Source organism: Mustela nivalis (assembly GCF_964662115.1).
Source record: "Mustela nivalis genome assembly, chromosome: 7".
In the NCBI taxonomy this organism is placed as follows: domain Eukaryota; kingdom Metazoa; phylum Chordata; class Mammalia; order Carnivora; family Mustelidae; genus Mustela; species Mustela nivalis.
Window position 1 is genome coordinate 21,058,122 of NC_139026.1, and position 21,324 is coordinate 21,079,445.

General features: G+C 35.4%; 1 protein-coding gene across 16 annotated transcripts in view; it reads left to right on the forward strand.

Annotated features, from left to right (window-relative positions):
- Positions 1-21,324, forward strand: part of ANKS1B (ankyrin repeat and sterile alpha motif domain containing 1B) — a 1,113,310-nt gene that overhangs the window by 659,909 nt on the left and 432,077 nt on the right. For 11 of the 16 annotated variants that reach the window (XM_082739199.1, XM_082739197.1, XM_082739179.1 and 8 more), the window contains 2 exons: positions 655-1,244; positions 3,152-3,224. In XM_082739199.1, the coding sequence (XP_082595325.1) occupies positions 655-1,244; positions 3,152-3,224 (663 nt within the window). The remainder of the gene's footprint in view (positions 1-654; positions 1,245-3,151; positions 3,225-21,324) is intronic. The other 5 variants (XM_082739194.1, XM_082739195.1, XM_082739198.1 and 2 more) reach the window with 1 other exon arrangement.

Sequence of the window (21,324 nt, forward strand, 5' to 3'; positions counted from 1 at the left end):
TTTTTTAAATTACTTCTGCATTGTTTGCCTACATTAAGCCTGAACAAATCCTTTTTGTCTAAATGATAGAACTTATAGAATAATTCTTTATTTTATTTATTTTTATTTTTTTTTAGATTTTATATTTAAAGTAATATTATCAGTATTTTTAAATTACTTCTTAATTTAAACTTTAAATTACTTCTAATTATACTTCTTTCAAAGATTTTGTTTCTGCATTTATTTGCTGGGAGAAGAGCAAAGGGGTGTTATTATGTATAATCTTGATTTACCTGCCCAATGTCCTACTACACAATGATTCATTTATTGTGAGGGTTTGGACATGAGTGTTTCACTTTAAGTGAAGTTTTGTTATTCAATATAAAATATATCTGGGAACAAGGAAGAACAGTATACAATTACTCAATTAATACTCAGTTCATATCTTTGAAATGTACTATAAGGTATATCAGAAAGATCCAGTTCACACACACACACACATTCATCTTATACATGGTACTGTAGGATCATGAGTGTTTCATAAAGTGAAGATATCATTGTACCAACAAATAAAATGTCTAGGTATTGCACAAGTTTGAAAAGGCACTGCTGTCATAACAGGGCTTTTGGAGTCCTTATAATCAACCATCCTGACGTCTTTCCTCTCTTTTGCAGATGACCCTTCTCAACAGGAAGACAGTGATCCTCCAAAAGAATATGATCCTGGGCAATTTGAGGGCCTTCTCCATGGATCCTCTCCAGCCTGTGAGTGCCCTGAAAACCCATTTCATCTCTATGGGAAAAGAGACGAACGTGAAGAAGGACAAGATGAAGTTAGTTTGGCAAATAGTCCTTTGCCTTTCAAGAAGTCTCCAATAGCAAATAATTCAGAAACTTTGGTAAAGAAAATTAAACCCAAAGTGGTCAGTCGAACAATTTTTCACAAAAAAAGCAACCAACTTGAAAACCATACCATTGTTGGCACAAGAACAACTAGGAGTGGATCCCGGAATGGGGACCAGTGGATTATGAACACAGGAGGATTTGTGGAGAGAGCCTGTACCTTGGGGAGAATAAGGTCATTGCCAAAAGCCCTGATTGACATGCATTTGTCAAAAACCGTCTCTAAATCAGATTCTGATCTCATTGCATACCCTTCAAATGAGAAAACATCAAAAGTTAACTGGAGTGAATCTTCAACTGCTGATCATAGTTCTAAAGGGAATTCTGAAAGAACACCATCCTTCACTTCTGAATGGGAAGAAGTAAGACTTGTTCTTCTTGTTGTTGTTTATATAAGACTTTGGATCATGGGAAGTTTGGGGGGAAGCATTTTCAGTTTTTTAAGTCTTTCAGAGGCAAAACAAAAATAAAAACAAAACAAAACAAAACAAAAAACAAAAGCAACCAAAAACAGCAATGACAACTAACAGACATAGACAGTTACAAGTGGAAGGGCAGGATTCTAGGGGTAATACATGATAATTTCACAGCTAGTGTAAAAACAAATACAATTCCACGCATGTGGAGGAATCTATGGTTTCCATAGAAATTGATGTCGAGCAGAAGTAATAACTAGCTATGAGGTACAAGAGAATGTCGACATTATGTCCTATCAAGCACTGTAGCAGACAAATTGAGAAAAACTTTCATATTTCTGCAGCCCTGTATCATTCTGCTAGTTGCTAAATTCTTTCTTAGCTCATCTCCCATCTTTAAAGTAACTTAAGTTTTCATAAACTCCTTATATTCCTAACCTTAATGTGCTGGCTTGGGGTGCCTAGTTGTTTAAACATCCAACACTTGATTTTGGCTCAGGTCATGATCTTAGGGTTGTGAGATTGTGCTCAATGCTGTGCTTGGCCCTGGGCATGGAGCCTGCTTAAGATTCTTTCTCTGACTCTCACCTACTGCTCATGTTCTCTCTCGGAAAAAAAAAAAAAAAGAATAGTCCTGGCTCTTCTCCAAGTGCCTTATAAAAAACCCAAATTACTTAATATTTCCCTTTTACAGTTTTCAGAGAGACATTAAAGAAAAAATATGTTGAGGTCATGTATCACCAATTTAAGCTATACTTAAAGACAAAGTCCTTCATTTTATACAATTAGTCAGAAAGTAAGTGTCCTTTCAAGTTTATGAAATATCATCCTTGTCTCTAAGGAGGACTAAATTAAGTTTCTTACCTTTTCTTGAATTTCTTCAAAGAATGGACCACACTCTCTCTTAGCATTTCATTCTAATATGTCACATTTTCTCCCTCAAAAAAAACTGTGCAGGTGGATTGGGTTTTGAAGTACAATAGGTCACCACAGTATTCTGAGAACTAGAAATGTCTGGTATTGACATTCTGAATTGAGCTATTTAGGAAAATCACTTAATCTCTCTACATCTGTTTCAGCGTGAACAAATGGGACATTTAAGTAATATCCTCTCTGAAACTTCTGTCTTAGGTTGCTAGGATGATGAGGAAGGGATTAAACCATAAACGGTAAAAGCTTAGATAATCATATCTTCCTGTAAATACTGTACTACTAGATTGATAGTCTTTTCAGTCTTTCTTTTTCTTATGTTTATTAACTCTGTAAATAACATCTGAAATCCTTTTTTGGAATGCAGCAGGATTAATTAACATTTAGCCTATCTCTTAGAACTAAGGTGTTTCCCCCTGCCTGGATTCTTGAGATTCTGTGTCAGAAATCAACTTGTGACTAGTCCAGCCATTTAGTAAGACCTTGGTTCCAATGGCCACACCCACAGACTGAAACCCACCACTTCAACAGTCAGAGTTTCATGCTTTCATAACAGGAAGAATGCCCTAGAGAAGGGATGTGTTCCCACGAATTTATCCTCAGCCCATCCCTTTCTGAATTTAAAGAATACGCAATTCCTAACTTACTGACCCATGTAGGTCCAAACAAAGTTCATTTTAAGAAATATAAAGAAAATGGGATCTGATTTTGAACATTTAAGAAAGGGAAACATAATTTGTATTTTTAAAAGCAATTCAGAAGATGTCTGCTTCCTTTTAAAACTTTCTCAGTCAGTCTCTTAATTGTGGTATTGCAGTAGTAATAATATCAAGAATATATGCTGCTGGCATATGGAAATTATTTTAAAATACAATGCTAAATGTGAATTAATAATTTATTTATATGGCTTTTGTTTCTCACAGATTGACAAAATAATGAATTCCATAGATGTTGGAATTAACAGTGAACTTAAAGAAATGAACGGTGAGACCACAAGTAAGGAAACCTTTCTTTTATGCTGTAATTAGTAAATTGCTCAGGAACTGGCTAGAAAATTATAGGAGACTTTAGATAATTTCATGTTTTTATCATGATAACAGCAGCTACAAATTATTTCCTTCCACTCATATCAAACAACCATGACTTCTAAATATCAATTTTAAGTACACTGATTCAGCACATGGAGGGATTTTTTTTCCCCATATGCTAATAAGCCAGTTAACGTTAATGGAGTTTCAACTTTGTGTAGAGTTAAGTATGAAGCACTTCAGTGTGTTGTAAAGTATGATGACCTGATACACTGCAATTTCGCATTCAGTGAAATGTCCCAATCATCCTGGCAAGAGTGATTAATACTTTACCCCCAGTTTGTGGGCTCCAGTATGGCAAGAACTTTGTGTTACTCATCTTCATGTACCCCAGAATGCCTAGCAGAGTGTCTCACAAATAGTTGATTTTGCAGTCACTATTTAATATATTGCCCTATGAAGTATTATTTTTTCTCTATAATTAAAGCTCAGAGTAGAATTCCATTTGCAATTTTCTTTGAAGACTTTTTGCTTCATACTAATGGATGATGTCAAATACCAGATAGCTAAATATAAAAATAATAGCCCAATTCATGCTAGAGAAACTACTATTTTGGAAAGAATCAAAAGATCTGGCTTCATTTCCACCCAGCCACTAAGTAGTGGCATAACCATAGATTATCACATAGATCTATACAATTTGGAGTTAAAACAAGTGACTGCTAAGCTCTCTGAAGAACTCATGGTTAAGTTGGTAGTGATAGTTGATGGTTTTGTTGCGATGGTAAGATTAAGGTCTGTGAGAAAGAAGTCTAAATATATTATAGGATAAAAGGGATTTTGTGGCCTTTTGACTAGTCACTGGAGCTTTTTAGACAGCACCCCATGTGACTCTTAAGCACAAGAAAGTTGGAAAATGGCTCTCTTATGAGGCACTGGACCAAGGTGGATAAGAAGTTGCATGGAAATCTGAGGTGGCAGTCACTGAAGGGGATATTCAGGCCTAAATGAACACCTCACTCATTTCTCCTATACTGGTACAGATAAGGAATTGCTCTAATATGACTGGACCCCATTTTAATTAAGTGATAATTGTTTAAAAGCTTACATAATTTTTTGAAATGCATATTTATTTAAGATTTTTAAAATTGAAAAATTATTTTTAAAAGTACCAAAATTGTGTGCATATATCTAGGGACACAAATATGACATTAGCTCTGTGTATAGCCACATCTCTGATACAGAAATGCTGATAAACATTGAAGATTTTTCTAGTATTCAAAGAACTAGCCTAGGAATGTATGTTGCCACATGGTTCTTCTAGACATGCTTACAGAATAATTTCAAGAAAGTGTAGGAATGCATATTTTTAATTGGGACGAAGTAAACATTTTTTTTTTTTTTTATCAATAAGAAATTCCCTGATACTAAGAATGTTCAGGCAGGCACATAGTACTTTTTCTATCGGAAGGCTTAGGTGACATTGAACATTAATGATCTGAAATTCTTCAAACAGATAATATGATATTATAATGAAAGGGTAATGTTATAATAAGAATAAATGTTAAAAATGCCAGTCAGGCAAAGCTGCCTTTTAGGGGCACGTTAGTAGCAAATAAATCCACAGATTATATTCCCTAATTCTCTTTCTACCACTTATACCACCATCCTACCCTGCCTTTATTTACTATTTTTCTACAGTGATAATGAAAATGAAAGTGGAGACTCTGTCCTCAGACTCATTACTACTAACGAAGTCTGGTTCTATATCTCTGTTAATTTTTGCCTCTTAATTTCATATTTATTATACACTAAGTGATTGGCCATGCCATGTGGTATTCCAATTGACCTTTAGGTTATTGTGGATTACAACTTTACTAGACTGCAGGCTTTTCCTTCTTGAGGCTAGATAGACTAGAGAGGTGATAACCCCATGCAAATTCCACAAATACATACTGGGTACCACATGTCATTGGGAAATCAAGTGGTGAAATAAAAAGTCAGACAGACATGAATTCAAATCTCAGTTCTGCTATTTACTAGGGTCTTGGCAACTCATTCAATTTCCCAATCAACAGAAACGAGGTTAATATAGGATCATTGTAGAGATATGTCCAATGGCATATGGGTGGAGTCAGACTCATGTAGATATGTATTAAGTTTCAACTCCTCACCTTGCCCTACCACAAGGGAAATGTGGTGTTTTACACTGTGGATTTACATATGTGGAGATAAACACACATTAGCCCTTTCTTTAGGAATTCCATGATGTCAGTTAGTCTCATAGTCTTGATGTTAAATTTGCTATGCTCCCTAGAATAGTAGCTTGTCAATTATAATTCAGGTAGTAACAAACCCAATAGTCAGATGATACCAGAGAAGAGTAACTACTAAAAGAGATCATTAAACTCCAAGATACCCTGGCAAAGAAAAGAGAAAAATCTACTTTATTGACTTTCAAAAAAAAACCACACTAGACAGACTATCAGTGTATGGACTGTATTGGAATCATCTTAAGTACATGAATATAAAAAGTAACATTTAGTTAAAAGGTGTTCTTAAGGCTGGGATTTTTTTTCCTATACTTAACATTAATTATATTCAAAGAGAAATATTCTAGATTCTTATCTTTTAAAAACCTACTTTTTCCAAGATATCAATTCCATCTAAATTTTATTTGTAAATGAAAGCTATTAAAATGAATTTATAAAAGATTTTATCATGGAATACACTATATTAGATAGATAAAGCATAACTCGGGCTATTTACTGGCGAGTTCATAGCTCTGAAAACAGTCACTAACATTAATCTGCAACTCCACTCTCTAAGCTTTTGCTCCTTTTCCTCCAAGAGTCTGAGTGCCAAGTTACAGTTCAGAGTCCCTCATAGCTGAGATCCTCATGGAGAGGATAGAGATCCTTAACTGAGAGTTTCTAGGAACCTAGGAACTCACCAAGGCAGAATAAGTTTTATTTCTTCTCCTGATCTAAGCTCTACCTTTGCCCTAGTATGCAAGAACATGTAGTGCCTCACTTGTCCCTTTCCACAAAGAGGGTCTCCTTCTGGGGGGTCAGGACAGACATTTCCACACCCCCAGAATCTGCTCCTCCCTGATGTTCAGCTGCTTTCAGGCCCTTGGTATTTGCTCACATAGCTCTAGATAATAAGCATCAAGAGATACTTTGCCAACGATGCAGCGGATAGCTGTTTTTCTAATGAGGTTGTTGATGGAAATATCATTCCTTAAATTCTAGGAAAACTTTTTTTTTTTTTTAAGCTATTTACAATTTTCTAGAGTTGTCTTGTTGTGGAAATGACAAAGAGGAAAAAAGCTGAAATGTATTCCTTTCTTACTGTGTGTCAGATATTATGCACTTTTCTCCTGTGAACATTTTTCATTCAGTTCTCAAAATAACTGGGCGAGGTATTATTATACCCATTTTACAGATGAAGAAAGGCTCTGAAAAAGTAAATTTGTCAAAATCAACGGCTTCAAAAGTAGGTTTGTTTCTTCCTGAAATCCATTATCCTTTTTTTTTTTTAAGATTTTATTTATTTATTTGACAGAAATCACAAGTAGGCAGAGAGAGAGGAGGAAGCAGGCTCCCCGCTTAGCAAAGAGCCCAATACGAGGCTCCATCCCAGGACCCTGGGATCCTGACCTGAGCCGAAGGCAGAGGCTTTAACCCACTGAGCCACCCAGCCCGCCTGAAATCCATTATCCTTTCAATCAAATACACTATCTACAGAGAGCAACAGAAGCCAGCCCTTTGCTTCTTTCTCTGTACTTCAAATCATACTCATAGGCACTAAAGAGAGCCAACAAAGAGTGTTTAAGTGTAGAACCAGCCACTTCCTCATAGCAAAGCCTAACTATTGGTATAGCGAAAGCTTTATCTCCAACTCCAAAGCCCTCCCATAGTATAGGTCACATGGTCATATATTTAAATGAGTCACAGCTCTAAATATCTCCTGTGTCCCAAAGTGCATAAATGCTGATAAAGACCTAAGTTTCATTTCTTTTCAGAGGAAGACTTTCCCTTGCCTCCAGCAATATTCCTTTATCCATGAGCTGTTAAATTGCACATTAAAAACCATGAGATGCTTTGTAACAGACATAATTTATTTTTGATTTTTATTTCTTTTTACAGCACTATTTTTAATAGAACCAACTGGGGAAGGTGGGTAGTAGAATACGTTAGCACACAAGCACCCTATTTTGTCCAAATTAAGAGAAGACTTATTTTTATTATATTTTATATAACACTTTACTGAGTAGCTTTTTGTTCAGATAGATTAAATCTAAGCAATTCTTAATAATACACTGGCCATGTAAAAATGTGAAGTATAGTAATTATTAGACTAGCATGAGTTAATCTTTATCAAGAGATAGTGTTTAATCAACCAAACAATTGTGTTCTTAGCACAATAGCCACTAAAATCTTTTTAAAACTGTTCATTCGAAATAGTTATTAAAAACTATAATAACCTACACAATATAGATTTTGATCATTAGGATAGAGCTGAGGTTTTCTGGTTTTGAAATTATTAGTAATATTTATATGTGAAATTAGGCTTCTCTTAAAAAATGAAATAGTTGAATATTACTCTAAGGCCTAATATTTGCCTATGATGTATCAATAGTTAGAACTGGTATATTGTTTTTAATTCAACTCAATAGGGACTCAAAAGACCTAGAGCAGGTAACAAGTACAGTCTCTCAGCTATATTGGAATACTTTCCCTAATATCTTTCATATGTGATCAGCCAACAACTGCTCCAATATGTCCCACAATGATATGCTCACTACTTTCAGAGACAATATATTCTACCACTAGGAAGTTCAAATTGTTAACAACTTTACTTTTTGACATAGGTTTGGATATGCACTCTAACAATTACGAGAATTGTGACCTTGAGGAAATCATTTCACAGCCTAAACCTTACTTCCTCACACAGAAAACAGCTATAACAAATATCTGCCTTCCCTCAGCATCATTAGAAAAATCTAATGACTTACTACATGATAAAGTAGTTAGCTACATTCCTAGTACACAGTAGACTATACTGGATGATATCTCCCCTCTTTGATTTATCTTTTCCCTTCTATCCATTTTCTCTTTAAAATTTTTTCCTAAGAAACAAAGGGTGGATAGTGGCCCTTTATTTATTTCTAATACATATAAGTACCTTCAAGATATGGATATTTTCGATAGGCTATACTTCTTACACATTCACCATAAAATTGGAAAGCAGCTGCCAAGAATCTTCTTTGTAAGACACTTTAAAAATACTAGTTGAACAACTTTTATATAAATTTCAGGGCATTTTAGAAAGTTTACAACTAACAATTCATACTGGGAAGAGAATAGGAGGTGTAGGGGAAGAAAAAAATCTTCCTCTGCCCTTCAAGTTCTTCCAACTGGACCAAGAATTAAATTTACATAAGACCAATTAATAGGAGGAAAACAACAACAACAAAGTTTTACTACATGTGCATGGAGGCCCAACACTGAAATTGAAACCTAAAGAAATGACCAAGGCAGGCAGTTTTTATACTTTTTAGACAGAGACAATAAATACGTGAAGAACTGACAGGATAAAGAAAACCGATGTTTGGGAAGTTTAGTTAGTGAGGAATTCTAAGCAGAATTTTGGTTGAGGTAGCTGATTAGTAAAAAAGTTAACAAGTTTTGTTTCCATGTTTTCTTGTTTCTACAGTTTCCTTGGCTTTGAAGTCCCTATCTCTGGTAATAAGGATATGGTTTTACTTCTTAGTTCAGGGTGGGGTACCTTCCATGTGAGAGGTCTATTTCTTGCTTTTAGGGGGACAAAGGATGGTCTGAGTGTTCTTGTACCAGGTATTTCCCAAGTAGCTTCAATTCAAAATAATCAGCATGCCATTGTGGCACATTTTGGGCCGCCTGCCTTGGCCCCCCTGCCTTGGGCCCCTACAGAGGTAAAAGTAATTAAGACTGATTCAAAATATAGCTAATAGACCTCCATAAGTTATGGATCATCATAATGATTGCTTTTAAATACAAATTTGTCTTCCTAAAGTGTAATCAAGAATTAGCTGATAAACATGGGTCACTTACCCATGAAAAAATTTTATAGTTTATACTGGTTGTTTCTTTGATACTCTGTCCTGAAAAAAAGGCTTCTCATCTATGTGTATTTTGGGAACTCAAATATAAAGTTCTAGAGAATTGGGAAATGAAATGTTTTATAAGTTGAAGAACAATGGTACCCAACACTATCACTTAGAGGAATGCATCCTAAGGAAGCAAGAGGACAAGAACAAAATAAGTGTATATAAACGTGTTCATCTCAGCATTGTTTATGGTCCTTCAAAAACTAAAATCAAACCAAATGAACATTTATAGAAAATTTATAAATTGAGTTACTGTAATTCTCTATGATAAAATATTAAACTTTTAATTAGATAATTTAAAATGACATTAGATCTAAATTTATTATCATGGAATTATAGCCATAATTTATTACTAAATGAAATGAGTAGATAACAAAGTAAATTCTAATCCCATTTTTGAATATACGTGCATGAAAAAGATTTGGAGGATGAGTGCAAAATGGTTTACTGTGACTATCTCTGGGTAAGCTTATCAGTGATTATTATTTTCTTCTCTCCTAAATTCTCTGAAGTTTTTACAGCAAATATACATTATTTTATGTTTATTGTCAGCCTTTCAATTTAAAAAGGTATATGTCAATTTAGTAAATAAATACATTGAAAAACAGGTTATAATTTATATATGATAAACATATAAAATCACATATATATATAAACATTTATATGTAAACATAAAATGTTATAGCTATCAATGTAATAATAAAAGGTTTGCCAAGTAAATACTATTAATGAATACGTGATTAAGTCTTTTGATCAGTTTTGAGCTAAAATAACTATTTCAGTGGCTTTCATTTAATTTATTTTCTTATGTTACTGCAAAAACTATCTACACATATTTTTAAAATCTTATTAAACCAATCCCTGATCAAAATGATTTTTTTAATGTCCATTGTCAATCTATGTGCATATTCTGGTGATATTCTAGTCCTTGTCTATGTGTATACTCAGTTTCTATATATTAAAAATAATCATATAGGTAGAATTTTGCAATTCTCATTTTCACATATTTCACAAAATTCTATTTTCTTACTTTTTTTTCTTACCTCTTGCTTTATCCCTCCTGTGAATATCCAATGTTAGCATGTATATTCTTCTACTCTTTTCTCCAATTTCATGCAATCACAAACAGAAAAGTGATGATGATAGGTAGATAGATAGATAGATAGATAGATGATAGATAACTGTTGTTTGTGTTTTAACAACAAGATATCACACTAATACATTTCTCTGCAACCTATTCTTCTCATTCAACAATAAATCATAACTTTACCTTACTTTCATAATCAGTGAACTAAATAACCTGTAAAACAAAATTGTCCTCATAAAGTTCACCCTCAGAGAGGAAAATTTCTCTGATTATGTTGCTGCTCCAGGCTCTGCACTCCCTTGCTCTGTGACTTGCAAAACAACACCTCACACTGGGCCTCAGTTTCCTAATTTGAAAATTAAAAGGTAGGACTAGATTTTTTCCAACTCAATAATTCCATGACTCATAATTTTTATCTTCTGTTTTATGGGTTGTGTTTGGCAGATTGTCCTTTTTTAAAGCTTTCCACTTCTTAATCTCTTAAGGACAAATGACCAATAAATCTCAAGTATGTGTATTTCAACGAGGTTCCTCTAAGAATGTTGCTAGATCCTCATTTTATACTCCTTTAAAGATATATTAGCATAATAAATGCATAATTTAATTGATATAGTTGTGTAAGATATTTAAGTTCTTTGGTTTTTTGTGCAAAAAAAAAATGACAAGCTGAAATCACGCGTATATTAGTGATGCAAATGGGTATAAATGCAGAATTTCTGATACTATATTTTGCTTGCTTCTTGAATCCACTAAGCTTCTTATAAGTATATTTTAGACAAAAAAGTAGTTAACATTTCAATAGTGCATACTTTTCATTAGGTTGCCAATACTGACCAAGTCCTCACAAAGGCCTATTTCTTACCCACTGACTTGATTTGACCGAGCTGTAGTTTAGCATCTCCCTTCCCCACAGGGTCCTGAAGTTTGGCTTGGCCCCAAATCTAAACAAGTCCTAAATGCAGGAGGACATCTTCCCTTAAGAGTTCATTCAGAATCAACTGACAAGAGAGAAACATTTCCTGTTAATGCCATTCTCTTCATATCCTCTGCTCAGCTCCCCCTGCTGCTCCATTTCCCCTCCATGTTCCTATAGACTTGCTTTACCCCTCGTTATTGAAAAAGGCAAAAAAAAAAAAAAAAAAAAAGGCATTTTTCTGTTTGATTTTGAGATGCCTGAAATCCTGAGGAAGGAGGATTCTCCCTGTTGTAATAATCTTTTTAAGTTTCTCCTTGCCTAAGTCTGTATTTGACAGTACTAAAAATTTCTTAGGTCTTTCTGATTCATCTTACACCTTCTCAGCCAGTTTTACTTTTCCTATGTCTTATCAGACCATAAAGGGTGTTTCCCACTGTCAATCCTTAGGGACTATATAACTGATTTTCTTTGTGTAGTCATTGTTTTGAAAAATGTGTGCATGCTTCTATGTGTGTACATGTGTAGGACATGTAGAGTATACCTACAATATCAGAATTGTATATGTGACATAATTATAGGTGTGAGATATATACAGATTGATTTCTGATACAATTCTTTTTTAATTAATTATTTAATTAACATATAATGTATTATTTGCCCCAGGGATATAGGTCTGTGAATTGTCAGGCTTACACACTTCACAGCACTCACAATATCGCATACCCTCCCCAATGTCCATAACCCAACCACCCTCTTCCTTCCCTACTTTTCCCCAGCAAACCTCAGTTTATGTTGTGAGATTAAGGGTCTCTTACGGTTTGTCTTCCTCCCAGGCTCATCTTGTTTCATTTTTTCCTTTCCTATACCCCCAAACCCCCACTCTGCCTCTCAAATTCCTCATATCAGGGAGATCATATAATTGTCTTTCTCTGATTGACTTATTTCGCTCAGCATAATACCCTCTAGTTCCACCCACGTCATTGCAAATGGCAAGATTTCATTTCTTTTGATGACTGCATAGTATTCCATCATATATATATACACCACTTCTTCTTTATCCTTTCATCTGTTGATGGACATCTGGGTTCTTTCCATAGTTTGGCTATTGTGGACATTGCTGCTATAAACATTTGGGTGCACATGCCCCTTCAGATCACTACATTTTAATCTTTAGAGTAAATAACCAGTGGTGTGATTGCTGGGTCATAGGGTAGCTCTATTTTCAACTTTTTGAGGAACATCCATGCTGTTTTCCAGAGTGCCTGCACCAGCTTGCATTCCCACCAACAGTGTACGAGGGTTCCATTCCTTTCTCTGCATCCTCTCCAACATCTGTCATTTCCTGACTTGTTAATTTTAGCCACTCTGACTGGTGTGAGGTAGTATCTCATTGTGGTTTTGATTTGTATTTCCCTGATGCTGAGTGATGTGGAGCACTTTTTCATGTGTCTGTCGGCCATTTGGATATCTTCTTTGTAGAAATGTCTGTTCATGTTTTCTCCCATTTCTTGACTGGATTATTTGTTCTTTGGGTGTTGAGTTTGATAATTTCTTTATAGATTTTTGGATACTAGCCCTTTATCTGATATGTCATTTGCAAATATCTTCTCCCATTCTGTCAGTTGTCTTTTGGTTTTGTAACTGTTTCCTTAGCTGTGCAAAAGATTTGAACTTGATGAAGTCCCAGCAGTTCATTTTTTTGCCCTTGCTTCCCTTGCCTTTGGCAATGTTTCTAGGAAGAAGTTGCTGCAGGTGAGGTCAAAGAGGTTGCTGCCTGTGTTCTCCTCAAGGATTTTGATGGACTCCTGCCTCACACTGAGGTCCTTCATCCATTTTGAGTCTATTTCTGTGTGTTGTGTAAGGAAATGGTCCAGTTTCATTCTTCTGCATGTGGCTGTCCAATTCTCCCAACACCGTTTGTTGAAGAGACTGTTTTTTTTTTTTCCATTGGACATTCTTTCCTACTTTGTTGAAGATTAATTGACCATAGAGTTGAGGGTCCATTTCTGGGCTCTCTATTCTGTTCCATTGATCTATGTGCCTTTTTTCGTGCCAGGACCATACTCTTTTGATGATGACAGCTTTGTAATAGTCCTTGAAGTCTGGAATTGTGATGCCACCAACTTCAGCTTTCTTTGTCAACATGCCTCTGGCTAGTCAAGGTCTTTTCTGTTTCCATATAAATTTTAGTATTATTTGTTCCATTTCTTTGAAAAAAATGGATGGGATTTTGATAGGGACTGCATTAAATATGTAGATTGCTTTAAGTAGCATAGACATTCTCACAATATTTATGATTCTAATCCATGAGCATGGAAAGTTTTTCCATTTCTTTGTATCTTCCTCAATTTCTTTCATGAGTACTTTATAGCTTTCTGAGTACAGAGCCTTTGCCTCTTTGGTTACATTTACTCCTAGATATCTTATGGTTTTGGGTGCAATTTTAAATGGGATCGACTCCTTAATTTCTCTTTCATCTGTCTTGTAGTTGGTGTATAGATGGAACTGATTTCTGTGCATTGATTTTATATCCTGACACTTTACTGAATTTCTGTATGAATTCTAGCAGTTTTGGAATGGATTCTTTTGGGTTTTCCACATAAAGTATCATATCATCTGCAAAGAGTGATAGTTTGACCTCTTCTTTTCTGGTCCAGATGCCTTTAATTTCTTCTTCTTGTCTGATTGCTGAGGCTAGGACTTCTAGTACTATGTTGAATAGCAGTGGTCATAGTGGACATCCCTGCTGTGTTCCTGATTTTAGTGGAAAAGCTTTCAGTTTTTCCCCATTGAGAATGATATTCTCTGTGGGTTTTTCATAGATGGCTTTGATGATATTGAGGTATGTACTCTCTATCTCTACACTTTGAAGAGATTTGATCAAGAAAGGAAGCTGTACTTAGTCAAATGCTTTTCAGCATCTATTGAGAGTATCATATGGTTCTTGTTCTTTCTTTTATTAGTGTATTGTATCACATTGATTGATTTGCAGATGTTGAACCAAACTTGTAGCCCAGGAATAAATTCCACTTGGTTGTGGTGTATAATCTTTTTAATGTACTGTTGATTCCTATTGCCTAGTATTTTGGTGTGAATTTTTGTGTCTGTGTTCATCAAAATATTGGTCTGTGATGTCTTTTTTGATGGGGTCTTTGTTTGGTTTTGGGATCAAGGTAATGCTGGACTCATAAAATGAGTTTGGCAATTATCCTTCCATTTTTATTTTTTGGAACAGTTTCAGGAGAATAGGTATTAATTCTTCTTTAAATTTCTGGTAGAACTCCCCTGGGAAGCCATCTGGCCCTCGGCTCTTGTGTTTTGGGAGAATTTTGATGACTGCTTCAATCTCCTTACTGCTTGTGGGTCTGTTCAGGTTTTCTATTTCTTCCTGGTTCAGTTTTGGTAGTTTATAGGTCTCTAGGAATGCATCCATTTCTTCGATTGTCGAATTTGCTGGCATATTTTTGCTCATAATGTGCTCTTATAATTGTATTTCTTTGGTGTTGGTGGTGATCTCTGTCATTCATGATTTTACTTATTTGGGTCCTTTCTCTTTTCTTTTTGATAAGTCTGGCCAGGGGGTTATGAATCTTATTAATTCTTTCAAAGAACCAGCTCCTAGTTTCATTGATTTGTTCTACTTCTATTGATTTGTCCTTTTGGTTTCTACTGTCTTGATTTCTGCTTGGATCTCTTCTCCTGCTGGGTTTAGGCTTTCTTTGCTGTTCTTTCTCCAGCTCCTTTAGATATAGCGTTAGTTTGTGTACTTGAGACCTTTCTTGTTTCTTGAGAAAGGTTTGAATCGCTATATACTTTCCTCTCAGGACAGCCTTTGCTGTGTCTCACAGATATTTATCAGTTGTGTTTTCATTATCATTTGTTTCCATGAATTTTTTCAATTCTTCTTTAATTTCCTAGTTGACCCATTCATTCTTTAGTAGGATGCTCTTTAGGAGGTTAAAGAGTTCTTTCCAACTTTTCTCTTGTGATTGAGTTCCAGCTTCAAAGCATCATGGTCTAAAAATATGCAGGGATTGATCCCAATCTTTTAGTAGCAGTTGAGACCGGATTTGTGACCCAGGATGTGATCTATTCTAGAGAATGTTTCGTGCACTAGAGAAGGATGTGTATTCTGTTGCTTTGGGATGGAATGTTCTGAATATTTCTGTGATGTCCATCTGGTCCAGTGTGTCATTTAAGACCTTTATTTCCTTATTATCTTTTGCTTGTATGATCTGTGCATTTCAGTGAGGGTGGTGTTAAAGTCCCCTACTATTGTTGGATTATTGTCTATGTGTTTCTTCTATTTTGTAATTAGTTGGTTTATGGAGTTGGCTGCTCCCATGTTAGGGGCATAGATATATAAAATTGTTAGATCTTCTTGTTGGACAGACCCTTTGAGTATGATATAATGTCCTTCTTTATCTCTTATAGTCTTTGGCTTAAAATCTAATTGATCTGATATAAGGATTGCCACCCCAGCTTTTTTTTGATGCCCATTAGCATGGTAAATTGTTTTCCACCCCCTCACTTTAACTATGGAAGTGTCTTCATGTCTAAAATGAGTTTCTTGCACATAGCATATTGATAGCTTTTGTTTTTTTATCCATTCTGGTACCCTGTGTCTTTTGATTGGGGCATTTAGCCCATTTACATTCAGGGTAACTATTGAAAGATATGAATTTAGTGCCACTGAATTGCCTGTAAGGTAACTGTTATTGTATATTGTCTCTGTTTCTTTTTGGTCTACTACTTTAAGGCTCTCTCTTTGCTAAGAGAACCGCTTTCAATATTTCCTGTAGGGCTGGTTTGGTGTTTGCACATTTTTACATTTTTGTTTGTCCTGGAAATTTTTTATCTCTCCTTCTATTTTCAATGACAGCCTAGCTGGATATAATATTCCTGGATGCATATTTTTCTCATTTAGTGCTCTGAATATATCATGCCAGTTCTTTCTGGCCTGCCAGGTCTCTGTGGATAAGTCTGCTGCCAATCTAATATTTTTATTTATTTTTATTGATTTTGAGGGGGTTCTCTGTGCCTCCTGGATTTTGATGCTTGTTCCCTTTGACATATTAGAGAAATTCTCTCTTATAACTTGCTCCAATATACCTTTTGCCCCCCTCTCTCTTTCTTCTTCTTCTGGAATCCCAATTATTCTAATATTGTTTCATCTTATGATATCACTTATCTCTTGAATTCTCCCCTCATGGTCCAGTAGTTGTTTTTCTCTCTTTTGCTCAGCTCCTTTATTCTCCATCAGTTTGTCTTCTATATCACTAATTCTCTCTTCTGCCTTATTATCCTACCAGTAAGAGCCTCCATTTTTGATTGCACCTCATTAATAGCTTTTTTTATTTCAGCCTGGTTAGATTTTAGTTCTCTTATTTCTCCAGAAAGGGATTTTATTTCTCCAGACATGGTTTCTCTAATATCTTCCATGCCTTTTTAAAGCCCAGCTAGCACCTGAGAATCATCATTCTGAACCCTAGATCTGACATATCTGTATTGATTAGGTCCCTAGCCATTGCTACTGGCTTTTGTTATTTTTTTGTGGTGAGTTTTTCTGACTTGTCATTTTATCCAGGTAAGAATATATAAACAAGGGAATAAAATACTAAAAGGGTGGCAAAGACCCCAGAAAGATGTATGCTTACCAAGTCAGAAGACACCACAAACCAGAGGAGAAAAAAGGGGGTAAAAAGAAATTTTAAATATATATATATATATATGATACTTCATTGTAAATATATATATATATATATATTTAAATATATATATTTATATACCACAAACCAGAGGAGTAAAAAGGGGGTAAAAAGAAATTTTAAATATATATATATATTAAATATATATAAATCTATATATAAATATATAGATTTAAATATATATACATAAATATATATATTATAAATTTATATATTTATGTATAAATATATAAATCTATATATATTTAAATATATATATATATATATATATATATATATATATATGACTGGTGAATAGACCAGAGCCACTCACTTTATTTTGGGTGTATTTTGGTCTCTCAGAAGAAACTACCTCCCAAAATTTTCAATAAAGAAAAAGATATATACAAAAATAAGGCTAAACATGATGAAGGGATGGAATATGACTGTAAAGATGACAATTTTTTAAAAATCCTAAAAAAGCAATAGATAAGATAAGTTGGTTGGAAAAAGAAAAAAGAAAACAAAAGGTGTGGGGGAGAGAATGTGCTTAGGCTGGAGAGTAGAACAACGCCATGTGCCAGATTTAGGGTGTATTTTGATCTATTAGGAGAAATTGTATCCCAAAATTTTTTTAGAAAAAACCCATATATATATATATATATATATATATATACATACATACATACACAAAAAATAAGGTTAAATAGAATGAAGGATGAAATATGACTATAATAATGATGGTTTAAAAAGGTTTTTTGAAAGGTATTGTTAAAATAAACTAGTTAAAAAACATTAAAAGAGCAAAAAGTAAAAGTTAAAAAAATTAGAATAAGAAAAAAATAAATTTAAAAAAATTAATTAACTTTGCAAGACTGAAGGATCATGGGGAGAAAGCCATGAATTTCATGCATGGCTTTCTCCTATCTCTGGAGTTAGGCTGTTTTCCTTGTTCAGTGAGCTTGGTCTTGGCTGGATGTTCTTGCTGATCTTCTGGGGAAGGGGCCGGTGGTAGTGATTCTTCAGTGTCTTTGCCTGAGGCAGAATTTTATAGCCCTTGCCAGGCGCCAGGCTAAGAAATCTGCTCAAGTTCACTCTCGGTAGCTTTTGTTCCTTGAATGCTTTCCATAGAGCTCTGGAGGGCGGGAATGAAAATTGGGCTTCTCAGTCTCTGGCCCTGAGGAGCCAAGAGCTCAGGGACCCACTCCTCAGTGTGCCCTCAGAGAAAAGGGATCAATTACTCCCCTCTCCCTAGTCTCTAGCTGCACTCGTGCTTACCTGGACTGTGATCGAGCGTTTCTATCTCTGACACACAGTCCCATTTGGAGTCTCCAAACCCAGCAGATTCCTGCCTCCAGAGGGGGAAGGTGAGTCTCCTTGGATCTGCCACTTGTGGGGTCCCTGTTCAAAGAGCAGTGGCCAGACTTTGCCTTGGACCATGGTTTAAGGTAACCCTGAGCTGAGAGCTCATGGCTCGGCTCTGTTGCTGTAGTCAGCTTCCCTCCTCAATACCTGGGAGCTCTGCAACATTCAGACACCCCCGATCTTTCAGTGACCCCGTGGATCCTGAGACCACACTATCCCTGTGAGGGCTCCAACTATGTTTAGCCTCTGGAGCAATGCCCTCAGTGGAGCAGTCTTCTAAAGGTTTTGGTTTTGTGCTCTGTTGCTTCACTGCTTGTTGGGAGCTGGCCCCTCCCCTGTGGTCTATCTTCCCATCACTTAGGATTCACTTCTCCACATATCCTGCCTTTCAGAAAGTGGTCAATTTTCTGTTCCTAGAATTGCTGCTCTTCTCTTTGATCTCTTGTTGAGTTTGTAGGTGTTTGATAACTTGTAGGTGTTTGTAGCTTGATAACTATCTAGCTGAACTCCTATGACTTGATGTCATTTCAGTCTGCTACTCCTCTGCCCTTCTGATCCAATTCTGTATCAATCAGGAATTTTCTAAGAAAATTATCTCTTATCTATTCATATCATACCAAGTGCTCATAATTATAAAACACCAGTGAAATATTAAAGCATTTTAAATAAAACTGCAACATACAATAGCAAATACCTTATCACTTATTGTTGCTAAAATATGAAAGGCTTGGTATAGTGACATTGAGCCTTTATTGTAAAAGTAAAGGAAAGATTGTCTTCTTTTTTTAAAGACTGAATAATATTCCATTCCAAGTATATACCTCACTTTCTTTGTCCGTTGATCCATTAATAACATTTAGGTTGTTTCCATAGCATGGCTGTTGTGAATAATGCTGCAATGAATATGGGAGTGTGGATGTCTCTTTGAGATCCTGATTTCAATTCTTTTGGATAAATATCCAGAAGTGGGATTCCTGGATCACATGGTGGTCCTATTTTTAATTTTTGAGGAAATTCCATAATTGTTTTCCATGGTGGCTGCACCACTTTACATTCCCAACAACGATGCACAAGGTTCCCCTTTTTCTGACCTCCTTGCCAATACTTGTTATCTTTTTTCTTTTTTTTTTTTTTGTAAGATTTTATTTATTTATTTGAGCAAGAGAGACAGAAAACACAAGCAAGGGGAGCAGCAGGCAGAGGGAAAGGGAGAAGCAGTCTTCCAGTAGGGCAGGGAGCCCAGTGTGGGGCTTGATCCCAAGACTCTGAGACCATGACCTGAGCCACAGGCAGGCACTTAACTGACTGAGCCACCCAAGCATCCCTCTTCTTTTATAATAGCCATTCTCTCAAGTGTGAGATGATACTTCATTGTAATTTTGATTTTCATTTTTCTGATGTTAAGTGATCTTGAACTTCTTTTCATATACCTCTTTGCCTGGAAGATGTGATGCTAAGTGAAATAAGCCAGACACAGAAGGACAAATATTATGTGATTCCACTTACATATCTTAGTCCATTCAGGGTGCTCTAATAGAAGACCACAGTCTTGGTGACTTATAAACAATAACAATTTATTTCTCACAGTTTTGAAGGCTGGGAAGTGCAAGATAAAGGAATCTGAGAAATTTGTGAGTGAATTTCTGGTGAAAGCCCACCTCCTACTTCATGCAGTCATCTTTTCACTGTGTCCTCATGTGAAAGGGGGCAAGGTACCTCTCAAGGGTCTCTTAGAAGGGGACTGCCCATTCATGAGGGCTTACTTCCCAAAGTTTCCACCTCCAAATATCATCACACTAGGGATTCGATGTCAACAATTTTAGAGGGCACAAACATTCAGTCTATAGCACATGAGGTATCTAAAATAGTCAAACTCATAGAAACAGAGGATAGACTGGTGCTTGCCAGGAGCTTTGGGAGGGGGGAAGGGGAGTTGCTCTTCAACAGGTATAAAATTTTAATTTGCAAGATGCAAAAGTTCTAGAGATCTGCTGCGTAACATTGTGCTCTATAATTAACAATACTGTATTGTATACTTAAAATTTTGTTAAGAGGGCATAGATCCCATGTTAAATGTTCTTACAACAATAAAAAATAAAAACAAAGAATAAAGGAAAGAAAACAGGCCTCCATTACCCTTATTACCCTCTGTATTCACAACACAAATGTCTTCCACTTGAGCTTCTCAAGCATTTAAAAAACCATTTGTATCTGGTATACTTTTGTTATTTTTTTTTTTTTCCAATGGAGTAAGTGCTCATATTCTTACTAGTGTTACTTAGAGTGGGACTCTGTATATTTATATTCTGCCTATCTTCAAAAAATACTTGAGAAGGCTTGCAATAAAAGATATAATTACAGTAAAATAAGACCCCATTAAAGCGATAGTAAAAGATATGAACCTGATAGTTTAAAAGAAAAATTTTAGATGAGAGACAAAAGAAAGAAAATATTCCAGCAAACCTAAGGAGAATGACTTCAACTAAGCATACAACTTGGCTCTAAGCTTCTTAGCAAGCCAAGACAAAAGTGGTCTACAGACCTGTCTTTATAAAGAAAATATTATCAGATATATAGAGAAAAGAGCTCTTTTCTGGCTTGAAACTCTGGGGGGAATTTCTCCCATGGGTCATTTTATAAAAGATAGCTAACTAGATTAGGAACAACCCCATCATTCAGGGAAAAGGGAGTATTCTACCTGTGACTTATATATAGCCAGATGTGCAGTGATAAGGTAGTGCTCCTTTCTAGACAGGACTTCTGGCTTTCTCCATGATATAAACAAGCACTAGCTCTAAAATATCAATATTGTTTTCCCTTACCCTTTCAAAAAAGGCCCTCTTTATTTAACCTGTACTG